The 21277-nt window shown below is 38.2% G+C and overlaps 2 protein-coding genes across 2 annotated transcripts; both read left to right on the forward strand.

Annotated features, from left to right (window-relative positions):
• The first annotated feature begins 6359 nt into the window (after window positions 1-6359).
• LOC141839664 (endoglucanase 24-like) lies at window positions 6360-10460 on the forward strand. The gene is made up of 6 exons (XM_074727464.1): window positions 6360-6725; window positions 7096-7379; window positions 8544-8981; window positions 9314-9461; window positions 9723-9889; window positions 9987-10460. Exons 1-6 carry the CDS (start codon window positions 6521-6523, stop codon window positions 10314-10316), a joined length of 1572 nt encoding a protein of 523 aa, XP_074583565.1. The 5' UTR covers window positions 6360-6520; the 3' UTR covers window positions 10317-10460.
• Window positions 10461-19257: 8797 nt separating this feature from the next.
• On the forward strand, window positions 19258-20097 carry LOC141839769 (MYB-like transcription factor ODO1). Its single transcript, XM_074727593.1, has 2 exons — window positions 19258-19529; window positions 19615-20097. The coding sequence occupies exons 1-2, from the start codon at window positions 19267-19269 to the stop codon at window positions 20081-20083; spliced, it is 732 nt and encodes a 243-aa protein (XP_074583694.1). The 5' UTR covers window positions 19258-19266; the 3' UTR covers window positions 20084-20097.
• The last annotated feature ends 1180 nt before the right edge of the window (window positions 20098-21277 follow it).

A 21277-nucleotide genomic window follows, 5' to 3' on the forward strand; every position in this document is an offset into this window, starting at 1 on the left:
AAAAAATATATATATTTATTTTTTTTATTTATCTTTTTTGGATATTTCTTTTTTTTTAAAAATTAAAATTATTTTAAAAAGGCCGGTCACAGTTTGGACCTAGCTACAATTTGGAGGCCGTATAGCTAGAGGTAACAATTTCATAAAGATTGACTGTGGTTGTCTCATTGTTAGTCACACCACATGAATAACAGTATTTAATGACGAAAATAGAGGTGAAAATTTATTTTTATATTAACAACAGAATTAAATTTTCATCGCTATATTAACGATGAATATAAACTTTCATCGCTAATTTTAGTAACACAAATTTATTTCAATCATTAAATTAACGGTTAAAATATAAATTTCGTCACTAGTTTAACGACTGAATTAATATTCCGTCGTTAATTAACGATGAATTTAATCATCTGTCATTGATTTAGTGATAGAATTAATTCTCTGTCACTAAATTAGATGTAGAAGATTAAATCCGTCACTAATTAATGGGTTTGCGTTTTTAGGACTTTCAGACTAATTCCTCCCCTCCCCCTCTATGTGTTTTTAGGATTTTTCTCCTCTCGACGATCTTGCAATCTCTCCTCCCAGCATTGCCACCTTCGTCTCCTCTCCAAGCTCTAACTTTCCGCCTATCTTCGAACTCGTCGGCACTCCTCCCAGTAAGATTGGCCCCTAGGTAGGATTCACAGAGTTGAGGCAGGCCTGGGCGAGCTTGTTGACGTCGAGGTCAACTTGGATGAGCTCGTCGGCCTCAAGCTCGGCCTAGTCAAGCCAACCAGCCATGGGCTCGCCTTGGCCGAGCTCGCCGGAGTTGAGAACCGGCCTGATTGAGCTAGCCGAAGCTAATTTTCACTTGTTTATCAAATGCAATAATAATCTTTAGATTTTTGTTAATTTTTATCAATGCCGTCAATTTATTTTGATGTCTTTGATAGAGGATATAAGTTTGATTTTGCACTTATTTGTAATGTGTGTATTAAATGTTAGGAACTCAACATAATTCACATGGAGCATGCACAAGTGTGTCCAAGAGGTTGAGTCTAGTGTTTGTTCAATGACTCGAAGGTCTAGAACAAGTGTTAGAGTTTCCGAAGAGTTTGCAAGATACTCTAGGATATGGAGAATTGAGAGATTGCAAATGTAATCGTGAAAATTTAGAATAAGGAAGGCACAAAGGATCAAATAGCATAGATCAACCTCGAGGAATTTAGCATATTTGGTGGACTAGAGGCCTAAGACAAAGAAAACTCTAGAGAGTCTCGAGATGAGGTGGACATATAGGTGTGAAGGATAAGATTCAAAGAAGCTAGTTTGAAGAGTTTGGGGCATTTGATGAATTGGAGAGCTAATGTGAGGCAAACTTCATAGCAAAGAGCATTTGGTGATTGAAGACTTGCATGGACTGAAACTAAATTGTAATATTGGGGGTTTACCTTTAGACGATATCAATGTGAATGATGTATTTGATTAAGTAGGAATAGTTTAATGGCTTATTGTAAAGCTTTCAACTAAGACATTGTTAGTTTCAAGTCATGGTTTACTATAGTAGTTTAGTTTCAAACTTTATGTAGGGTTACAATCAAATACATTATGTACTCGTCTATTTGACGCGAACAAATACATATATGCACCCTAAGCAACTAACATTTCAATTATTTTTATCATCAAAAAGCATTGTCTATTCACCTTTTTTTCCCCTTGAGCCGGACTCAAATCCCCCTTCATTCTTAACAATTATAAGAATCAAACTTTTAACCATTGCCATCCACTTTTATTCTTCTATTTATTTATTGTTTCAATTTGACAAAATGAAATAAAATAAAAGTTGGCATCATTTTTTTCAACTTTACGCAGTAAAATTTATATTTTACATTGAGAATAATTGATCCTTTACGAAATTAATAAAAAAAAATACTAGTGATTGCATTTTTTATATCGTATATTTTTGTTTTAGTTGAGATTTACATATTGTTTAGGTTTTACATTATATTTTAATTTTTGATATAGTATATTTTTTCCTATAGGTGGCTATTGAGATTATAGTTCATATTGTTAGAAATATGAATGGAAACAATAAAATGGAAGAATGGAGAAGACCCTCATATGGAGGACTTTAATCCCACATTGGTAGTTGAAGGGCAACTTGGTTGATTTATATTGTATCACAAGCATTGATGTTGTGAACAAATGCAAGGGGAGAGGCTCTCTCTCACGCGTGGGTGCGCAGGGGGGGTGCAAATCCAGGGCCCGGATTGCACTGCCCGCAAGGTAACTTGTGTGCGAGCGCGACCTGCGCGCGTCGAATCCGGTATTGTCATTGTATCCTGGGAAATAGACGTCCGTTGTGAGGGGCGAATCTGTTTTAAGGAAACTGCGTTGAACGCAGGCCTCGACCACTCATTTGCTCGCCAATTTGGCCATTCGGCAGTTCAGCGACTTGGCTCAGCCACTCGACTCGGCCATTCGGCACTTCGGCTCGGCGACTCGGCCATTCGGCCATTTGGCACTTCGGCCACTCGGCTTGGCGGTTCGGCCATTCGGCCACTCGGCTTGGCAGTTCGGCCATTCGGCCATTCGGCCACTCGACTCGACCATTCGGCCACTCGACTCGGCGATTCGGCACTTCGGCTTGGCGACTCGGCGATTCGGTCATTCGGCAATTCGGCCACTCGGCTCTGCAACTCGACTCTGCTATTCTGCAACTCTGCAACTCGGCTCGGCCATTCTGCAACTCTGCCTGGCAGTTCAGCAGCTCAGCCTTTCGTCTCTCCTGCAAAGTAGTTTGTAACACATATACACTTGGGTTTTCATTAAACACACATGTAAGTTTTTGCTCAACTCAGTAGTAAGTTTAAATAATTTTGTTATTTCTTAGATGATAGTAATTTTAATGCATGAATTATACATGGATCAAATGGAAGTGATAATAAACATATAAGGGAAAACAAGTAGTAACAACCTCTGATCTCTTGTCGAGTTGGTTCTCTTCGATCTCAACCTCTGATAATTCCTAACAATCATAGTCGCAATACTCGACTGCCAAAACGGTGCATGGCTCGACAATTGCAGCTGAGAGCAACACCTAGCCAATGCTTGATTGCGCCAGATGTATGACTCAACTATTATCCCCTCGGGCACCCAACCTTACGTCATCAAGCTAGTCTACTCTCGGCTCTTTGCTCATGTGGTAGACTATGTGGCTCCAACTAACATAGCTTGCATGTCAGTCCACGTGGATATTCTCTTCCATTGGCTCTATAAGATTCGGCAACAGTAGGTTAAAATATGATTTTCTTCTCATATACGAAAGACACTATTCTCTCTTTAGCTATTCTTCTTCTAATTCGATTCCTTGCGCACCCGCAAACTCCCACTCTCAACTCCGAGCTGACTTGACTATCGGAGGAGTCACATCGACGCTCGTTGATACTCTTTGACTAGTAGGAGACCATGATTTGACCGGCTAGAGGACGGATGCAGCTATGGGTTCAAGGAGAAAGGGGAAGGAGGAGCCTGAGCAAGCTAAGCAGGACACCATCAAGACACCTAGGAGTACATTAATGGTCTCACACTTATTTTTTTTTTCTTTTGACTTACGAATGTCTTGTCTCTCAATCTAGGAGAGTATGAATACACTAATATTTTGGTCTCTCACCCATGCTCCACTTCTTTTATCTTCACGCTCTAGAATTTATATAACTACATATTCAATCGAAGTCTATATATACTTAGGAACATGGAACCTACATTAACTTTGCGAGTGCAATGCCGCCCTTAAAGAGGCTTGCATCAAGAGTTGTCATCCATAGACTAAACTTGCTAGACAACATGACATCCCCAAACTCGACAATACCTCTAAAATTTTATTCATTGTAGGTGAGATGTAAGCATAATTGTAGGTAGCATCCTACATCACTAGTCCACTTCACTCACCTACCAAACATTTTTTTTTCAGATAAAAAATTTTTGTTCTTGTGCATCTACATTATTTTGATTCATTTTGATCCAATACTTTTTATAGATTCCATTTTATGGAAATTATTTGATGTAGTTAGTAATATATTTTGATTATTTAATTACCATTTTAAAATTATTATCAAGTTCACATCATTTATACACAGTATTGATTTAAGATTTATATATGTGTCCTATGGAGATAGGGTCTAAAATATAATTAATAATTTGGAATAAAAATCAAGAAGATACCTTTTTGACGAAAATATAACTAAGGCTTTGGGACAAAATGGGAAGAAAAAAAGATGCAAGGACTAAAATGAGAAAAAAATACTAGTGAAAGTAAGTAAATGAAACTATGGAAAGTAATTTATAATGTTGAAATCAATCAAATAATTAACTTAAAATTTGATTTGAATGAGTTGGTGAGATACTCACATTATTGTTGGTAACATCTCACATCTTTACTCACACTTTACCTACCAAACTAATTTATATCTCTACCTATTTTATCGCTCTCATCTTAAATAACAAACTAAAAGCCACACCTAACCTAACTGTCGAAATACAAAAGAATTAAAATATAAGTATTTTATTTTTTTTAATAATTTAAATATTCAAAATAATTTATATAGAGTTTTTTAGGCTTTTATTGGAAAGATCTCGTACTAATGAAATATTTTTCATCTTATAACTTCACCCCAGGATCTTTAATTACAATGGTATGATATTCTCCATCTTGGGCTCATGCCCTCCTATTTTCTATTTTATAATCCCAGAATCTTTTTCATTTATTTTCAATGCGGGACTTTGATTGTATTCTAACAATCTACCTGTCAAACAAAGGACTACTGAAAGTCTCTCTCTAACGGTCCCAACGGATCCCGCCCCCTTAACGGTCCCAATGGACCCCTAACTAGGAGCTCTCAATCATTCCTTTGTGATGGTCCCCACATGGCACCACATAGACCTATTTTGATACCATTGTTATATCCGATGGAATCCACATATATCTCAAAAACAGTATGATATTGTCCACTTTGGGCTCACGTCCTCATAATTTTATTTTTAGGTTTACCCATAAGACCCTTCTTACCAATATAGATATATTTTCCATCTTATAACTCTACGATCTTTTATATATATTTTCAACGTGAAATTTTGATTGTATCCCAACATATTCATCCTATTAAAATTTAAAATTTGATCTTCTTAATTGTTTCTCTACTACGTATCACACCCGTAATGATATTTTAATCTATCTTGTGAAATCATACAAATTAAACTTCCTTATAAAATTATAATTGTCTTTGCTCTAGTTAAGATGGTTAATACGATTAAAAAATATATATAAGATAAAAACTATGGCAAAAATAAAAAAGACACTCATTATTATTTTCATCAAAAGAGTATTTTTTTAAAGAAAATATCAAAATAGCACTTGACATACCTATTACAACCTATAATAACTACAATATAACTACTATAATGTATTAAAATAAATCAACTTAATTCAATCAAATTTATTATATATAAAAAATTATTATGTTAAAATATTTTTATTAACTTAGTTAAAATTATTTAAATTTGATTAAAATAATTTTTAAATAATTACTATAACAGTATTAATCATATTTTAACCAAGTTAAAATAATTTTGATGAAGTTGATGAATGATATTTTTCATATAATAAAATTTTTTAGGGATTAAAAATATATTAGGATGTTATTTTAATATTTTTTTTAAATAAAGAGCGCCTTTGACAAAAATATAAAAGGGGATCTTTTAATTGTTGCCAAAAAATAATTAAAATTGAAAATATGAAAAATTAATAAATATAAAAGACAATTTGTTACTATTTTCGAGCGAAGGGAGTTTTGACAGACCCGGATCCGCTATCCAGCTCATTGCATCACTAGCCGTGGTGTGCGTCTTGTCGTGCCGCAATCCCGTGGGACCCACACCAACTGACGGCTCCAGATCCAACCAAATGATTCGGACGGCGACCGCTCACCAACGTTTTACGGTGCCGCGAGTACGCCGTTATCAGATCCAGATCAAGCGCCTCGACGAGACACCGTACACCCGATGTGGCCCATCCTAAACTCGCCACGTGTGAGACATTTAATAATAACTTTTTATAGGAAGTTCAATAGTTTGAACGCATTCATGTGATAGAGGTGGGCTCCATTTACTTTTTTATTATTTTTAGGTGTTATAACGTTTGCACCATTGCAGATGCTCTAAAGTGAAGCCTCGTGGCGGTGTTACCGAGGCTAAAACCAGAAGTTAAAAAAAGCAAAAGGCAACGAGTTAAGACACGAGCAACGTCATCCTTTTTTGTCCTCCCTCGCTCGCCCACAAAGACGGCACACTGCTGCTTCTTCCTTGCTCTCCCTCCTTTTTCCAGATCTATAAACACTCCAGATCCTTCGCCTCCGCCTCCTCGCCTGGATTCGATCGCGTCGCGCCGCATTGGCTGCGCAATCTGAGGCCTCGAGGTCGTTCCTTCGTTGCGCGGTCGTCGTGGGCGGGGTTGGGTTCGAGGGGGAGCGGAGGCGGGAGAATGGGGGCGAAGTACACGAAGGGGTGCACCGGGTGGCTGATCGTGCTCGTGGTGGCGGCGCTGGTCGTCGCCGCCGTCTTCTTCGCCGTCAAGAAGAAGCACCACCACAGAGACGTGCTCCCCGTGCCGGGGCCGCCAGGGGCCCTCGACCAGAAATACGCCGATGCGCTGGGAGTGGCTTTGCAGTTCTTCCAAGTTCAGAAATGTACGCTCTATAACTCTATTCTTCTTATGATCCTTTGCTTGTTGGTTAAAAAATGTAATCTGTAATGCAATGTGCAATTCTTCCGATCTCAAATCAATAGTTCGACCTAAATTTGCTTATGCGAACGTCTTTTTCCCCCTTTTTACCTGAATTTTCTTTCAGTTTGGATCTATTAATTACCTCCCCTTTTATCTCTCTAGAAGGATTCTACATTTTTTTTGTTTGGTTCGAAACGATTATTGGTATTCTCACTGGCCATTGACTTGGAAGTGAAGCAATTCTTTATAGCTGGATCAAACTTTTTTTTTTCTTCTTTTTATTTCCTGCACAATGTGGACATGACAGATCCTAGTTTTGTGATTTCCTTCAGCGGGTAAACTGGTCGATAACAAGATCAGTTGGAGAGGGGACTCAGCTTTGGACGATGGAAAAGAAGCGGGACTGGATCTCTCTAAAGGAATGTATGATGCAGGTGATCACATGAAATTTGGTTTTCCGATGGCATATACTGCAACAGTGTTGTCATGGTCGATCCTTGAATATGGGGACCAAATGTCTGCTGCCAAGCAGCTGGATCCAGCTCTAGATGCTCTCAAGTGGATCACAGATTATTTGATCAATGCCCACCCTTCTGACAATGTGCTATATGTCCAGGTGATAAGAAGTTGCATTCTCTTATATTCCTTGTTTGCATAAATTAGGACACCAAAGTCAGAGATTTGGCTTTCTTAATTCTCTAAGGCGGCTTAAGATTTCATAGGATGCTTTTTGATTGACCATTGCCATCATCTTGATTTGTCTCCAAGATCTGTTTGAGTCGAAGAGGGATAAGCATTAGGCAAAAGTATATATTTTCATTATGTCTGTCATGTAGCTTTGCTTGTGGACAAATTGCAAATTCACTTCTCTTTCTACACAGAATCTGAGTTATGACATTGTTGTTTTTTGGGAAATTTTTGTTCATCCACCCGAAGTTTACTACAACAACAACAACCAAGTCTTTATCTCATTAAGTGGAGTCGGTGATCCTTCTAGATCATTGGTCTTGATTTCTTATTATATCATTATCTATATTTAAATAAATTTTATCATATTTTATCGTTGCTAACCATGTCTTTTTGCCTCCCTCTTCCTCGATATGTGACCCGAAGTTTAGTACCTTTTTTTCCAAATGTCCACTGAAATTTTGAAATCATCAAAATACCCTCAAGAAGTATAGGGTTTCACCTTATCATTTCACCATATATCCATTAATACCCTTAATTCATCCTTATATTATTATCTTTTGTGTGTGTGTGTGTGTGTGTGTGTGTGCGCGCGCGCGCGCGTGTGTGTGTGTGTGTGTGTTACTATTTGTTATCAATGTGATGGCCAATGAACATGTTTGGCATTGCATGCTTATGTTATCCATGATTAAGTTTGGAGAAAATTTTCAATTAGGTTGTTTGAAAGTGTAACTTACAACTGCACCTTATTTAATGTAAATACCTTGGTAATGTTTACTAAATTAAGAAATAAATACAGGTATCCATGCTACTCGTAAACCCTTCAATGTAAGTGAAAGCACTCATCGCAGAGTGGTAACATTGTTCTGTTTTACTTGGCACCCATATTGCACCACTTTAATCAATCTTCCTTTGTAGGAAAATTGAATTATGTCTCATCTCTGTAATCCTACATATTAGTATGGCAATTTTGTACCTGTCTGAGAGACAGTTTCAGCAAATTCTTGTCTTCTTTGATAAGATCCTGGTATTCTTTTGTTTCTTTAACACTATACTGACTGAATTTTTGGTTTGTTCTTTTTCTTGGCTATAGACAGGAGATCCTGATATAGACCACAAATGTTGGGAAAGACCAGAAACAATGACTGATAATAGACCAGTTACGCAGGTTAACAAATCTGCACCTGGAAGTGATGTGGCTGCTGAAACAGCTGCAGCCATGGCTGCAGCTTCCTTGGTTTTCAAAAGTACTGACAGTAGATATTCAGATGTACTCCTTGGACATGCTGAGAAATTATTTACTTTTGCTGATAGTTATAGAGGTATCTACAGTCACAGCATTCCGAAGGTCCAGACTTTCTATAATTCTACTGGATATGGGGATGAACTCTTGTGGGCAGCTAGTTGGCTTTATCATGCCACTGGTGACCAAAGTTATTTAAATTATGTTACGGTAAAGAATGGAAATTCTTTTGCCGACTGGGGTAGACCAACTTGGTTCAGCTGGGATGACAAGCGTGCTGGTACTCAGGTGCATATTCTTGTTCACCATGTGATACTTCTGCTTCAAGAATTCAAACTGATTTTTTTATGACACGATCCTTTAGACTCTTTCCAGTTACTGCTTGGTACACCATTTTAGATCCTAAACCCCTTTGATTGTGAAGTGCTTTCTATGCATCCCTTTGATGTGATGGGAATCGAGATTATCTAATGAATAATACTACTACTTAAATGTTTCATAAATCCTAAATAATCAATAGCTCAATCAATTTCCTTTTTTGTTTATGTCACTAACATACGTATCAAGATCAGGACCTGTAACTTTTGAGTTGTTGAAGTTATTTACAATCTGTTGTTCAGGTACTTTTGTCCAGAGTGCATTTTTTTGGTGCAACACAATTTTCAAGTGGAGAGATGAAGGGCCTCCAATCGTATAGAGAAACAGCTGAAGCTGTTGTGTGCGGTTTGTTACCAGATTCTCCGACCGCCACTTCTAGTAGAACAGAAGGTACATGCACCATCAGCACATTGTCTTAAAATTATATGCTTTCGATACGTCCCATTCTCAGTTCCTCATGAAAGTTCTAGGTACTGGTAGAATTTAATAGGAATGAATTCACTTTTATATTGTCACTGAAAGTTTGAAAGAATGACACTGCTGACGACTTGCTAATCTTATATATGTATATATAACAAACACACACAAGTGCACAATATATAATCTCTGAAGGGTTTAAACTTAAACTAAACTGGAGTTTTCATATCGCAGGTGGCTTGTTATGGATAGATGAGTGGAATGCTCTTCAACATCCTGTGGCTGCATCATTCTTGGCTGTTGTTTACAGTGATTACATGCTTACTTCTCGCACGCCAGAAATACAATGCAGTGGGAAAACTTTCACCCCATCTGATCTCCGAACCTTCGCTTCATCCCAGGTGATTCTGCGAGCATTGTTGTATTTGGTCAAAATGATGTTCTAAGCTGTATTAGTATCAGGCTTAAAATGTTGCTTGACTAGTCTTGTGCTATCAGGTGGATTACATCTTGGGCAACAATCCGATGAAGCTTAGCTACCTTGTGGGATATGGAGATAGCTACCCGCAACAGGTTCACCACAGGGGAGCATCGATCCCTGTGGACGCCAACACAGGATGTAAGGGTTTCCAGTGGCTCTCTTCTACTGAGCCGAATCCAAATGTAGCCACGGGAGCACTTGTGGGCGGACCATTTAAGAATGACTCGTACATTGATCTGCGAAACAACTCGATGCAGAGTGAGCCTAGTACCTACAACAATGCTGCGCTTGTCGGATTGTTATCCGGGCTGGTTACCACCTCGAGTGTAGCCACTTCGTTGCGCTGATCAGCCACTGCTCTTACACATTGCTTGGATGGCTGCTCAAATTGTATATGTCTCTTAGTGAGTGAGTGAGTTCCCTTTGCTATGTTTCACGAACTGTTGGTTTTAGACATCGATATGATGGCTTCTCGGGGTTCATTTGGTGCACCCTAAGCATTCTTGTTCATGTTGCTTCATGATATTTTACGAGTCCTCCGAAGATCAAGTCATTGACAAAGTTATACCGCAGAAGGAATAAAGAAGCAAACTCCCTAGACATTGCCATTCAAACTACATTCCCAGTAGCTGCAAGGCCATGCACCCCAGTTCTGGCCTGTTGGAGAGTTTTGTCAACTTGTCGGCTGTTCGATCCTTGTTCATCGACTTCACAATTTTGGAAACAACCTGTCACGCCCCGTCTCAAGAAGGCCATCCGAAAAATTTCGGCAGCATCTCCCCAGTAACCGTGACAATTTCCTGAATACAAACAAATATACTCAGCCACAGGCGGCTGGAATAGGACTACTCGTCCAATCAACACTCACAACCACAGAAAATTATAAATAAGGCCCACACGGCCACACGATAGCTAACACATGCACACTAAACAATATAATGCGACAAAACAACACATACTAAGCGAAAACATCGAAATCCGAATCAACATCCAATAACCAGTATAAATCCGACCACATGTCCACGAAGTAGGAAATATGACTACAGTTATAATAAATCCAACCATAACTACATGTCCACGAAATAGGAAATATAACTAAAGGCAACGACAAACCAAATGCAATTAATAAGAAAGTCTTCCGAAGTGAGATAGCAGCAGCCGACCGAAACTCCAAGCTCCAAGTACCTATCTGTTACCTGGGGAGAAATCAAAGCAACCCCAGGGTCTGGGTGGTGAGCATTAAATACTCAGTGGGTACAGAAAGAAGTGCATGTCAAGATACATAGCAGGAATAAAATAAGAAACAACCAGTATAGACTGAGAAGGTAATAACAACAAATACAGGAACAGCAAGGATCATGGTAAAAGTCATGATATATCAACAGGATAGAATAGGCATAATCCTACTGTGCAACTGAATAAGAAATCTACATGTATCATGTATGACATGGCACACAATGCAACAATCATGGCATATCAATGCAACAAGCGGAAAACATATGAGTAAGTAAACTACATATATCTATCAACCTACCAACGGTGTATGCAAATCCGTAGCAATCATAGCAACCAAAATATCCGTCACTGTCCGCACTCGTCGTCCCAGTCACTCTCCCAGAGCTCAGTGAACTGGGGGCCAGACATGACCTACTGCCAGCTCCAACAACTCACCACTATAGAGAAGTAGGGAGGGGCAGTGTGGCAGGAGGCGATGTAGCCAGTCCTGGTCGCACCCCACTGTGGTGCAACCTCTTACCTATGTGGCACCACAACATGATGCAGGTAAGATCCACCCACTACAACAACCACAATGATATGAATGGATGGTGATCATCCTAATATGTAATAGCTATATTCATTTAGCATGTACCACAGAGATCTCCAAAGGATGTCGACAATCAGGATTTTAACAGTTAAGAGTTATCTAACAATAGGTAGGAACTCCTAAGGTCAACCAGCACATATCAACAATAAGGTACAAGGTATCAACTAGGTACTAGCATGAATGGCAAGTGTCAGCAACTTAACATCAGATCATCATAAGGTCAACAGGAAAGTATCAATAAGCAGATATCAATCGGCCTCAACTGGATAATAGCAACCATAACAAGGGTATCGACATGAGGGATAACAACAGAATAATTCATGCACTGTAAGAAACCTGTATTGACCAAGTACAGGGGTACCCACCTGATCGGACGATCGTAGACAACTAGAACTTCCAGAATACGAACTCCGTATAATAGGACCAGTGATTCAAGGTCCTGCAATAATTAACAATACAACACTTAATCCACTATCGTATTAAATTACAATAACCAATTCCCACAGTTTAACTCAACTAATTGGTTAACTTAACTCAGCCGAGGTTAATCCTGGACTGCACAATTCCACATCATCATCAACAACCCATGACTTCATAACAGATCCATATTCTAACCACTCCCATCAACTACAAATCCTAATCAGATTAGAAATCAAAAACTCACCTTGATAGAATCTCAACCAAACTCTAATACACAGTTGAGCTCCAACAGCTTCACCCCCCACGGCCCTGTTCCAAACACAGGAAATCTAAATACACTGGCAACAACAAAGTATAACGATCCAACCTAAAACTTTTACCTTAAGCACCACCCTAGGATCCCTGTTCGCTCGCCGGTGAAAGATAACAGCGGCGGTCGGCGTCTTTGTCCAGTGAAGATGGCGCGATCAGAGAAGAGGGGAGAAGGTGAATGGCTAGGGCGCGGCGGCGATCGACAGCGGCTGTGGAGAGGGGAATCCCGATGGCTTCTCCTCCGGCCGACAACCACGGCGGCACAGGGTGTGGCGACGGCTGCGGTTGAAGGAGGCGTGAGGACAGGAGAGGAGAAGCGGCGGCGTCGGCGAAGATGGGGAAGAAACAGAGGAGAGGCGGCGGTGCTTGATCGGGAGAAGGTATCGTGATAGGGATACCTAGGTCACTGTAGCTTTATAATAAGGGTTCCTTACCGGGTTGGGTATTAACATCCACTAACCCATTAACCCCTAGCATCCATTATCCTATTAACTGCGGTATTTTTACACGGACTTTAGCACCATTCCTCCCTCGGCCTCGGATCTTGGCTCCCTCACTGTCTCAGCTCTAGTCACTAATGTTGTCTACTCTCAAGACTATTCAACATCGACTTCACTTGCTTATCCCTCTTCAGGTTGGGTCGGCCTCTTACGGAGCCCATTGAGAACACATGCGGACAACGACTGTGAATATTCCAAAATACGAGATACCGTACGGATGATGAAGCAGTGCTATAGTTATCAGTTCTAGTCCCTTTGATACCATCCATTAAACACATAGCGCTCAACTAGTGGAAAGACCACTAATGACTGTCAAATCCAGTCCTCTCATTGGCTCTGACATGGAGATGCTCTTTCGATAGTTATTTAATAAACTCTAGAAAAGGTACATGCAAAAGAGAGGACTCTCACACACACACTATCATAAACTCCATTGAACTAGTTGTCTCTCTTACTTCTTCTTTCCTGCTCTAGTTTTGTACCTCAAACAAATATTAACTTAAGCGTCAGAATGATCTATTGGAACGCTTCCTCAGCGCCATTATAATCCTTTGTTGAAATATCTTTCAGGCCTCTTTATCCTCCTCGTAATCGATCTCTGGAGTGTGTGCATGTCGGATTGTTCATTGCCTGATGGCTTAATTATCCACGGTATTTGATCGGAACACTTCCTCTTATCAAACTCCAATAATCCTTCTCTGTGCGCCAACACAATCCAATGATCAACCAATGTCTCGTCTAGCTGCAAGGCTGCTGCCACCTCACAAAGAGCCCGGGGCCAAGTGTGACCGCGCAAGCTTGCAGCAGCCTGCGGCCAAGTGTGACCACGAAGGCCGCAACGACTGGCCATATCTCACAACAATAAAGAGAGCATAAAAATAAAACTGAGAAGGATGGAGCATTATCTATTTGGGCTAAGACAATTGCCTGGAGAACTACGAGGAACAAAATGTAAACCTTCTAGTTCCACATTAAGAAACAATAACAAACCTCACACCAGAGCAGTGCTTGGGTGGAAGGAGTAATAGGAAAAAAAACACACAAATAAACTTAAATATAAAATTAAAATATAGTAAAATATAAAATGATAAAAATATAGTTAGGGCAGCGCAGATTAGGTAGCTTTGTGAAGGATGAATCGAGATTTACAATAATCATAGTTTCTTTAAAATAGATCCATTTTATTTAGACTATGCTAAAATTATAGAAACATAGTTTTGACTAACTGAACATTACTATGGAAGCATGGAAGGAAGAAGTTAAAAGGATTGAGAATCCAAAGAAAAAGACAAGAAGAAAGAGGGATTGTTGCTGGCTTCAATTTTGCATTCATGTCAACTAATTCTAGCGTATATTAGGCTCTATTCACATCATTTTAATATATAGTATGATTCAATATAAATAATTTATTTGTCTGGTAATATAAAATTATTTCACTTTTCTATTAAAATTATTTCATTATTTATTTTCATTTACACTTCTAACTTGAGCTTTTTGGGCAACACGGGCAATGATGGGAGATGCACTTTTTAGGTGGTTCTTTCTCTCGTGGGGGATAGTAAATGAGTCAAGCTTGGCGAGGGTGGGGCTGAAGGCCAAGTAGGATGAAGACCTCATTTTCGGATGGTTGACCTAAGAATACTAAATTAATAGGCTATTTGTTACGAGTACTTTCCAATATACTTTGATAGGATTAGTCATCTTAAATTGGATACCCAATGTCAATTAAAAAAAATGAAGATTTTAATCTCGCCCATGGCGTCATGATGCAGTGTTAAGATCCTGTGACAAATCACAAGGATCTCAGGTTCAAGACTCAACTGCAACGCATTGCAAGGTGATTTTCCTCTCGTGAGTAGCAATTTGTCTGGATGTACCACTCCCAATTTACTTAGTAGTCGGTTGAAAAATTTTATGGTATCGATCACTTCTAAAATATTAATCAGCATAAGTTGAATAATTGGTGTGACTAAAAAAATTATTTTCTGAAGGTCCTATTTACTTGAGAAGAAGGAAATAAAAATTATGAAAAAAATCATAATTATTTTGTTTAAAAAAATGAAATATGTTCCTTTCTTCTATTCACATAATTAATAGTCTGATGCACGAATCATTTTTTGATAATTTTTTCATCCATCCAACTCTTGACGAAAAATAATTTTTTCCCTTCAATTGTGCATCGGAATTTCTCTTAACTCGCAATTCAGCCTACGCGGTTGCGAACAACGACCCCGCACGACCACAGACAACGGCTTGACGCGAGGGCCACCAATTGGGTCGCGCTTGATTCTAGTCTTATCCTATCGGGAAAAAAATAAATCTTTTTACCCTAATTTGGAAATAAAATAGGTAGTTACATATTAAGGAGAATCCACTTTTCTTCTTACTTATTAATACTAGTTTTCTTGACTCATCTCTTTGTCCTCTAAATTCTACAAGTATCTTTAGTTTGTTTCCTTCTCCTTTAAATTATCAATGAGATTTCTTGTTTGTGTGGTTGACTTTATGGCACAATTGTTTGTTGGTTTGTCTGTTCTTCGTTTGCTGAAGAAGTCTGTTCTTCGTTTGCCAATTACATGCATGATTTAGGTCAACCACTTCGAGAAAAAAAAAGTTAGCTAAATTAGTTCTTTAAGAATTAGTTGTTGTGATTGTTTTGGAGAAGTTTTTTTTTTAATAATTCAGATATTCAATTCTTCGGTGACCTATCCGATCCGATAAAAAATTTTCATCGATCATCGGAGTAAATCGAAAAATACGAATGGCACATCGCTCCGTAACTAATGTTCCAAGGTTATCTTCCCATTAGGAAAAATTAATCCGTAATACATTATAATTAAAAATGGATCAATAAATGCTTGATTAGCTACGGAAGAGTTTTACAGTTGTACTATAACTCCCAGAGCTCCTTTAGGAGAAGCGCATGCAGCTAGGAAAGTTCTTTTTGGTGTTTCCCATTCCATTGAAACATTAATTAGTTAAAGAAAGTAGGAAGGGAGAAGGAGAGGGAGAAGAAGAGGGAGAAGGAAGAATTTTAAATCTTACATCGACATTTTTAATTTAGGATTCTTATATTATGTGATATCTTTATGGTACGTTTGGTTTAAGATGATCGCATATAACCTTAGTTATATGATTATTAGGTTATGAAAAATAAAACATAATCTAATATTATTTAATTCAATCTTAGATAATGAAATAAAAACTTATTTGTTTAGAGGTTTTAATTTAATTATATTAATCGGCGGATCGACTAATAAAATAAAAAAATATATATAATAATAATATTAATATTAATGATGATATATATAAATAAATAAATTGGATAATATTTTAAATTTTTTATTATTTTTGAAAAAAAATTCATTGGGTTTTAAACTGATTGTATTTAGTTTATTTCAATTATACTTAGAGTTGATTGATTTAATTAAAAGTTTTAATTAAAAACCAAATTTAAAAATTGATCGTCACTGTCCTCATGCTCACGACCTGTCACCCGTCGAGCTTTTCCACGCCACTATTGCCCCCGTTGAACGTCTGTCCGTAGTCGTCCCCATCGAGCCTTCGACTCGGTTGCCACCTCCGACCCCTGCCAAGCCTTTCGACGTCGGTGCCACTCCGCCTTCTGGCGTCACTTGCCACCTCTGACCCCAGCAAATCTTCCGCACGAAGGTACAACAGCCACCGATGCAATGCGGATAATCCTGAAATCGATAAAAACCTCAAAAATCGAAGGTAATTTGATTCTGAGCTTGATTCCCGAATGTTGACAAAAAAATAACATGGCGGGCATCAATGATAACTTAAGAATAGTTGATAATCTGAACCAAAAAAGATTATCGTTAATAACATTAGATAGATAAGCAAATTTATCAATGATAACCCCAATCAAACACCCTCTTAGTTCAAGTTATAATGTATAACCTTGGTTATGTGATTACTTGGTAATCACATAACCAAGGTTATGGCATAAAACATAACCTAATATTGTTTGGTTTACTTTCTTTATTTGGAGGGAATAAAACATAACCAAATTTATATTTACTATATTACCCTTCATTCAATTATATTTTAATATAATTCATTAAATTAATAAATATAATTTGATAATTTTATTTTAATAAAATAATTCATTAAAAATAATTATTTTAATAAAAAAATTAAAATAATAAATATAATTTGTTAATTTTACTTTTAAAATTTAAAATAAATTTATATATTTTAATAAAATAATTTATTAAAATAATTATTTTAATAAAATAATCCATTAAATTAATAAATATAATTCCTTAATTTTATATTTTTAAATTTAAAATAAATTTATATTTATTTTAATAAAATAATTTAATAAAATAATTATTTTAATAAAATAATTCGTTAAATTAATAAATATAATATGATAATTTTATTTTAATAAAATAATTTATTAAATTAATAAATATAATTCATTAATTTTATTTTTTAAATTTTAAAATAAATTATTTTTTAATTTATAAATATTTAAATTAAAATTTATTGAATTAATTAATTCAATTTTAATTAGATTTCGTAGTATATTTTAATTAATTTAATTTTAAAATTGGAGAGTAATTATGGAAAAAATTTCGTTAACCCCCGGAATCGTAGAAAACCTTATGCTGCCAAGGTAATCACATTACTGGGTTATAACTCATTTGCTGATGTGGCAGTAATGGTATATTACTTGGGAATCGATTATAACTTGAACCAACCATGGTTATCAACGATAACCTTGGACAGATAACCAAGATAATCATAGATTACCCCCAACCAAACACCCCTTGTTTGGTTTATGTTATGATCGATTCTCAAGTAATGTCACATCACCGTCACATCAACAAATAAGTTATAATCCTAGAATGTGATTACCTTAACAACTTATAATTTTCTACTATGTCGAAGGTTAATGAAAATTTTTTCTATGATTACCTTCTGATTTTAAAATTAAACTAATTGAAATGTACCATTAAATCTAATTGAAACCGAGTTAATTAATTAAATAAATTTCAATTTAAATATTTATAAATTTAAAAGAGATAATTTATTTTAAATTTTAAAAATAAAATTATATTTATTACTTTAATAAATTATTTTAATGAATTATTTTATTAAAATATATATAAATTTATTTTAAATTTTAAAAAATAAAAACAATGAAATATATTTATTAATTTAAATATAAATTAATTATATACTTCGTAATTTTAATTATGTAATTATTTAATAATTACATAACTAAAATTATGTATGATAATTTAAACCAATATTAATATTAAGATTAAGGTATTTGTTCCATTTCAATTCAACCAGTCCTGCATATATATTTTATTCAAAGTAAACAGGTCATACTCAAACCCCCTACCCCTACAGGAAGCGAAACCATGAGCCTGCTCATAGACTCGACCCCAGGTTAGGTCTGGAACTGACTCAGCCCGGACCTATAATCGGTCCAGCTGGACCTAATCCGGTTCAGATTCAAACCTCAAATGAACCGTTGAACTGCCGGTTCAACGTTGGTGTTTTTATCTTTTTGATTGTAACGGTGATGACCGGCCGGTTCAGAAAATATTCACGAGAACTCTCGTGCTATTGAACCGGAAGTGAAGCATTTATTGCTTGTCAATACTCTATTTTATTTATGATTTTTTTAAAATAATAATAATTTTGAAAATTATAATGAACGATTTCAATTCGTAAATAGTAGTATTTTTTGAATGATTAAAATTAAGGGTTGAGTTGATGTGAAACTGTCTTCGAATCGTCCATTTTAAATCTAAATCGTGTTTAACATGTGTGTTCGATCGCATTAATGGAGGTCGGCACCTACACTGGATCGTCAGTTTGATTAAGAGCCAAACGTAGCTCCCACGCGATGCTGACACACTAACCAGTCCAGACCGAATCAAATTATCAAACAAGGCAGTTAGCTAGCTCCTTAGCAAACAAACACCGCACGGATGATGTCGACCATCATCATCATGACGATGATGGCGACGACGACGAGGAGGACTGGAGGTGGAGAAAGGAGCTTTCGCCACCATCGCTGTCACGCTTGTTCAAAGAAATTAAGCAGAGGTCAGTTCGATTGCAGTTGCCGGGTTCTTCTCGACTAGTACGATGCCTGGGCTACGCGAGGCGAGGCGGAGGCGGTCGGTGGATGCTCCTAATATAAGGGCTTAGCTCGGTGGCTCTGGGTTGAATTCCCACTGGTCGCCGGAGAAGATGGGGAGGCGGCCGTGCTGCGACAAACTGCGAGTGAAGAAGGGGCCGTGGTCGGCGGAGGAGGACAGGAAACTGGTCAGCTTCATCCTCGCCAATGGCCACTGCTGCTGGCGCGCCGTCCCCAAGCTCGCCGGGCTTCTGCGCTGCGGCAAGAGCTGCAGGCTCCGGTGGATCAACTACCTGCGGCCGGACCTCAAGAGGGGCTTGCTCACCGACGCGGAGGAGAGGCTCGTCGTCGACCTCCACGCTCGCCTCGGCAACCGGTCGGACATTCTACACTCGATGCGTATATATATATGCATTTCGGCATGGCCGTCACCGGCTGAATTAAGTACGTACTCTGTGCAGGTGGTCGAAGATCGCCGCGATGTTGCCCGGGAGAACGGACAACGAGATCAAGAACCTCTGGAACACGCACATCAAGAAGAAGCTAGTCAAGATGGGCATCGATCCTGTCACTCATCGGCCGCTCGATCACGCTGCAGTGACGGCCGAGTCCCGGTCCGGCGACCAGATGCAGTCTCAGGAGCTGCAGGAAGGCTTGGCGGAGGCAAGCTCCGACGACTCCGGCGGCGCAGAAGCGTTGCTGAGCTCCTTATGGGGGGAGGACAATAACATTTCGGCGCTCCTGGACGACATGTGGCAGTTCCCGACCAGTGAGCACGACGACCCCACTGCCGGCGGCGGCAGCGGTGGCGGCTGCCTGCCGTGGGACGACGACGAGGGGATCTGTGAGTGGCTGCTGGAGGAGCAGGAGTTTATTGCGGCTGATGTGGAATCGGAGACTTTGGTCGGAGAATCGTCGACGAGTAGGTAGAAAGAATCGAACTGTGTGAAGACTAAATTGTAGAATAAGTGCAGATCCGTAAGTTTGACCGGTGAGCAAGGAAGACGATGATCCTTGATCTCAGGGAAGAGAAAAAGTCAAATCATCATATTGTTTCTTTAAAAAAATATTTCATCATATTTCTCATTTATTATATTAATTTTTTATAAAATTATTTTATTATTTTTGAAGTTATTTAATAGCTGCTTTAATTATTAAATAGTTAGTATAATAATATAATAGCATTTAAAGTATTTTTGATCCTTTTAAAAAAATAATATATGTATCGTATAAACTAAATTAAATCTGGAGGATTGTTTGAACCTGAACCTTTCACGAACTGAGTCGTCAATATCGATTAGGCCTTCGTAGGTTGAAATTTTTTTTCCATCTAAAATTTAAAATAAAAATAAAAAATTTAATAGACTATCTGAATCCACTTAATCTATGATGAAATTTAAAAATTTTAATATTTTTATGTAATTTAAAATTTTTAATATTTTTATGTATATATATATTTATTTTTTATAGATTCATAGATTTAACTCATCTGATTCATAATCTAAATATAAAAATTTTAATTATATATATACGAGAATGCTATCCTGCGCGACACACCCGTGCGCGACCCATACGCGACGTCTTGATCCACCGTCGCCGCCCCCCGCCGCCCCGATCGGCCACTGTCGGCCGTTGCCTCGGCCGCGATCGATGCGCCGCTCGTCGACGCTCCGTCCGACGACGGATTCCGACCGAATATTGACTGAAATTCGACAAATTTGGCCAGAAACAGAGCCGGCAGTGGCGCACGTTGGATTTCAGCCGAATCGCGGTCGGAATTTGATCGTGATTTGGCCGGATTCCGACCACGATTTGGTCGGTAGTGTCAGGCGTTGGATTTCGATCAAATCGCGATCGGATTCCGGCCAAATCGCGATCGGAGACCAGCCCTGGGTGCGTTTCCGAACAAATTCGCTGGATTCCGACCACTATCCGTCGAAATTTATCGTCAGACGGAGCGCCGGCGAGCGACTCGTCGATCACGCCCGAGGTGACGGTCGACGGTGGCCAGACGGCATGGCAAGGGCGGCGACAACGACGGTGGGTTAGAAGTGTCATGCACGAGTCATGCGGGATAAGTCGTGTGACATAGTATTTTTCTATATATATATATATATATATATA

The sequence above is a fragment of the Curcuma longa genome, chromosome 11 (genome assembly GCF_044706935.1).
Source record: "Curcuma longa cultivar G26 ecotype Majalengka, Jawa Barat chromosome 11, ITB_CL_G26_1.1, whole genome shotgun sequence".
Classification (NCBI taxonomy): Eukaryota; Viridiplantae; Streptophyta; class Magnoliopsida; order Zingiberales; family Zingiberaceae; genus Curcuma; species Curcuma longa.

What these genes read in the sequence shown, in the direction of transcription:
- LOC141839664 (XM_074727464.1), top strand. Translation starts at nt 6,521, where the DNA reads ATGGGGGCGAAGTACACGAAGGGGTGCACCGGGTGGCTGATCGTGCTC. An exon ending in CACTTCTAGTAGAACAGAAG is followed by an intron (nt 9,462 to 9,722) that starts GTACATGCACCA and finishes TTCATATCGCAG; the next exon opens with GTGGCTTGTTATGGATAGAT. An exon ending in GAACCTTCGCTTCATCCCAG is followed by an intron (nt 9,890 to 9,986) that starts GTGATTCTGCGA and finishes TTGTGCTATCAG; the next exon opens with GTGGATTACATCTTGGGCAA.
- LOC141839769 (XM_074727593.1), top strand. Translation starts at nt 19,267, where the DNA reads ATGGGGAGGCGGCCGTGCTGCGACAAACTGCGAGTGAAGAAGGGGCCG. An exon ending in CACGCTCGCCTCGGCAACCG is followed by an intron (nt 19,530 to 19,614) that starts GTCGGACATTCT and finishes TACTCTGTGCAG; the next exon opens with GTGGTCGAAGATCGCCGCGA.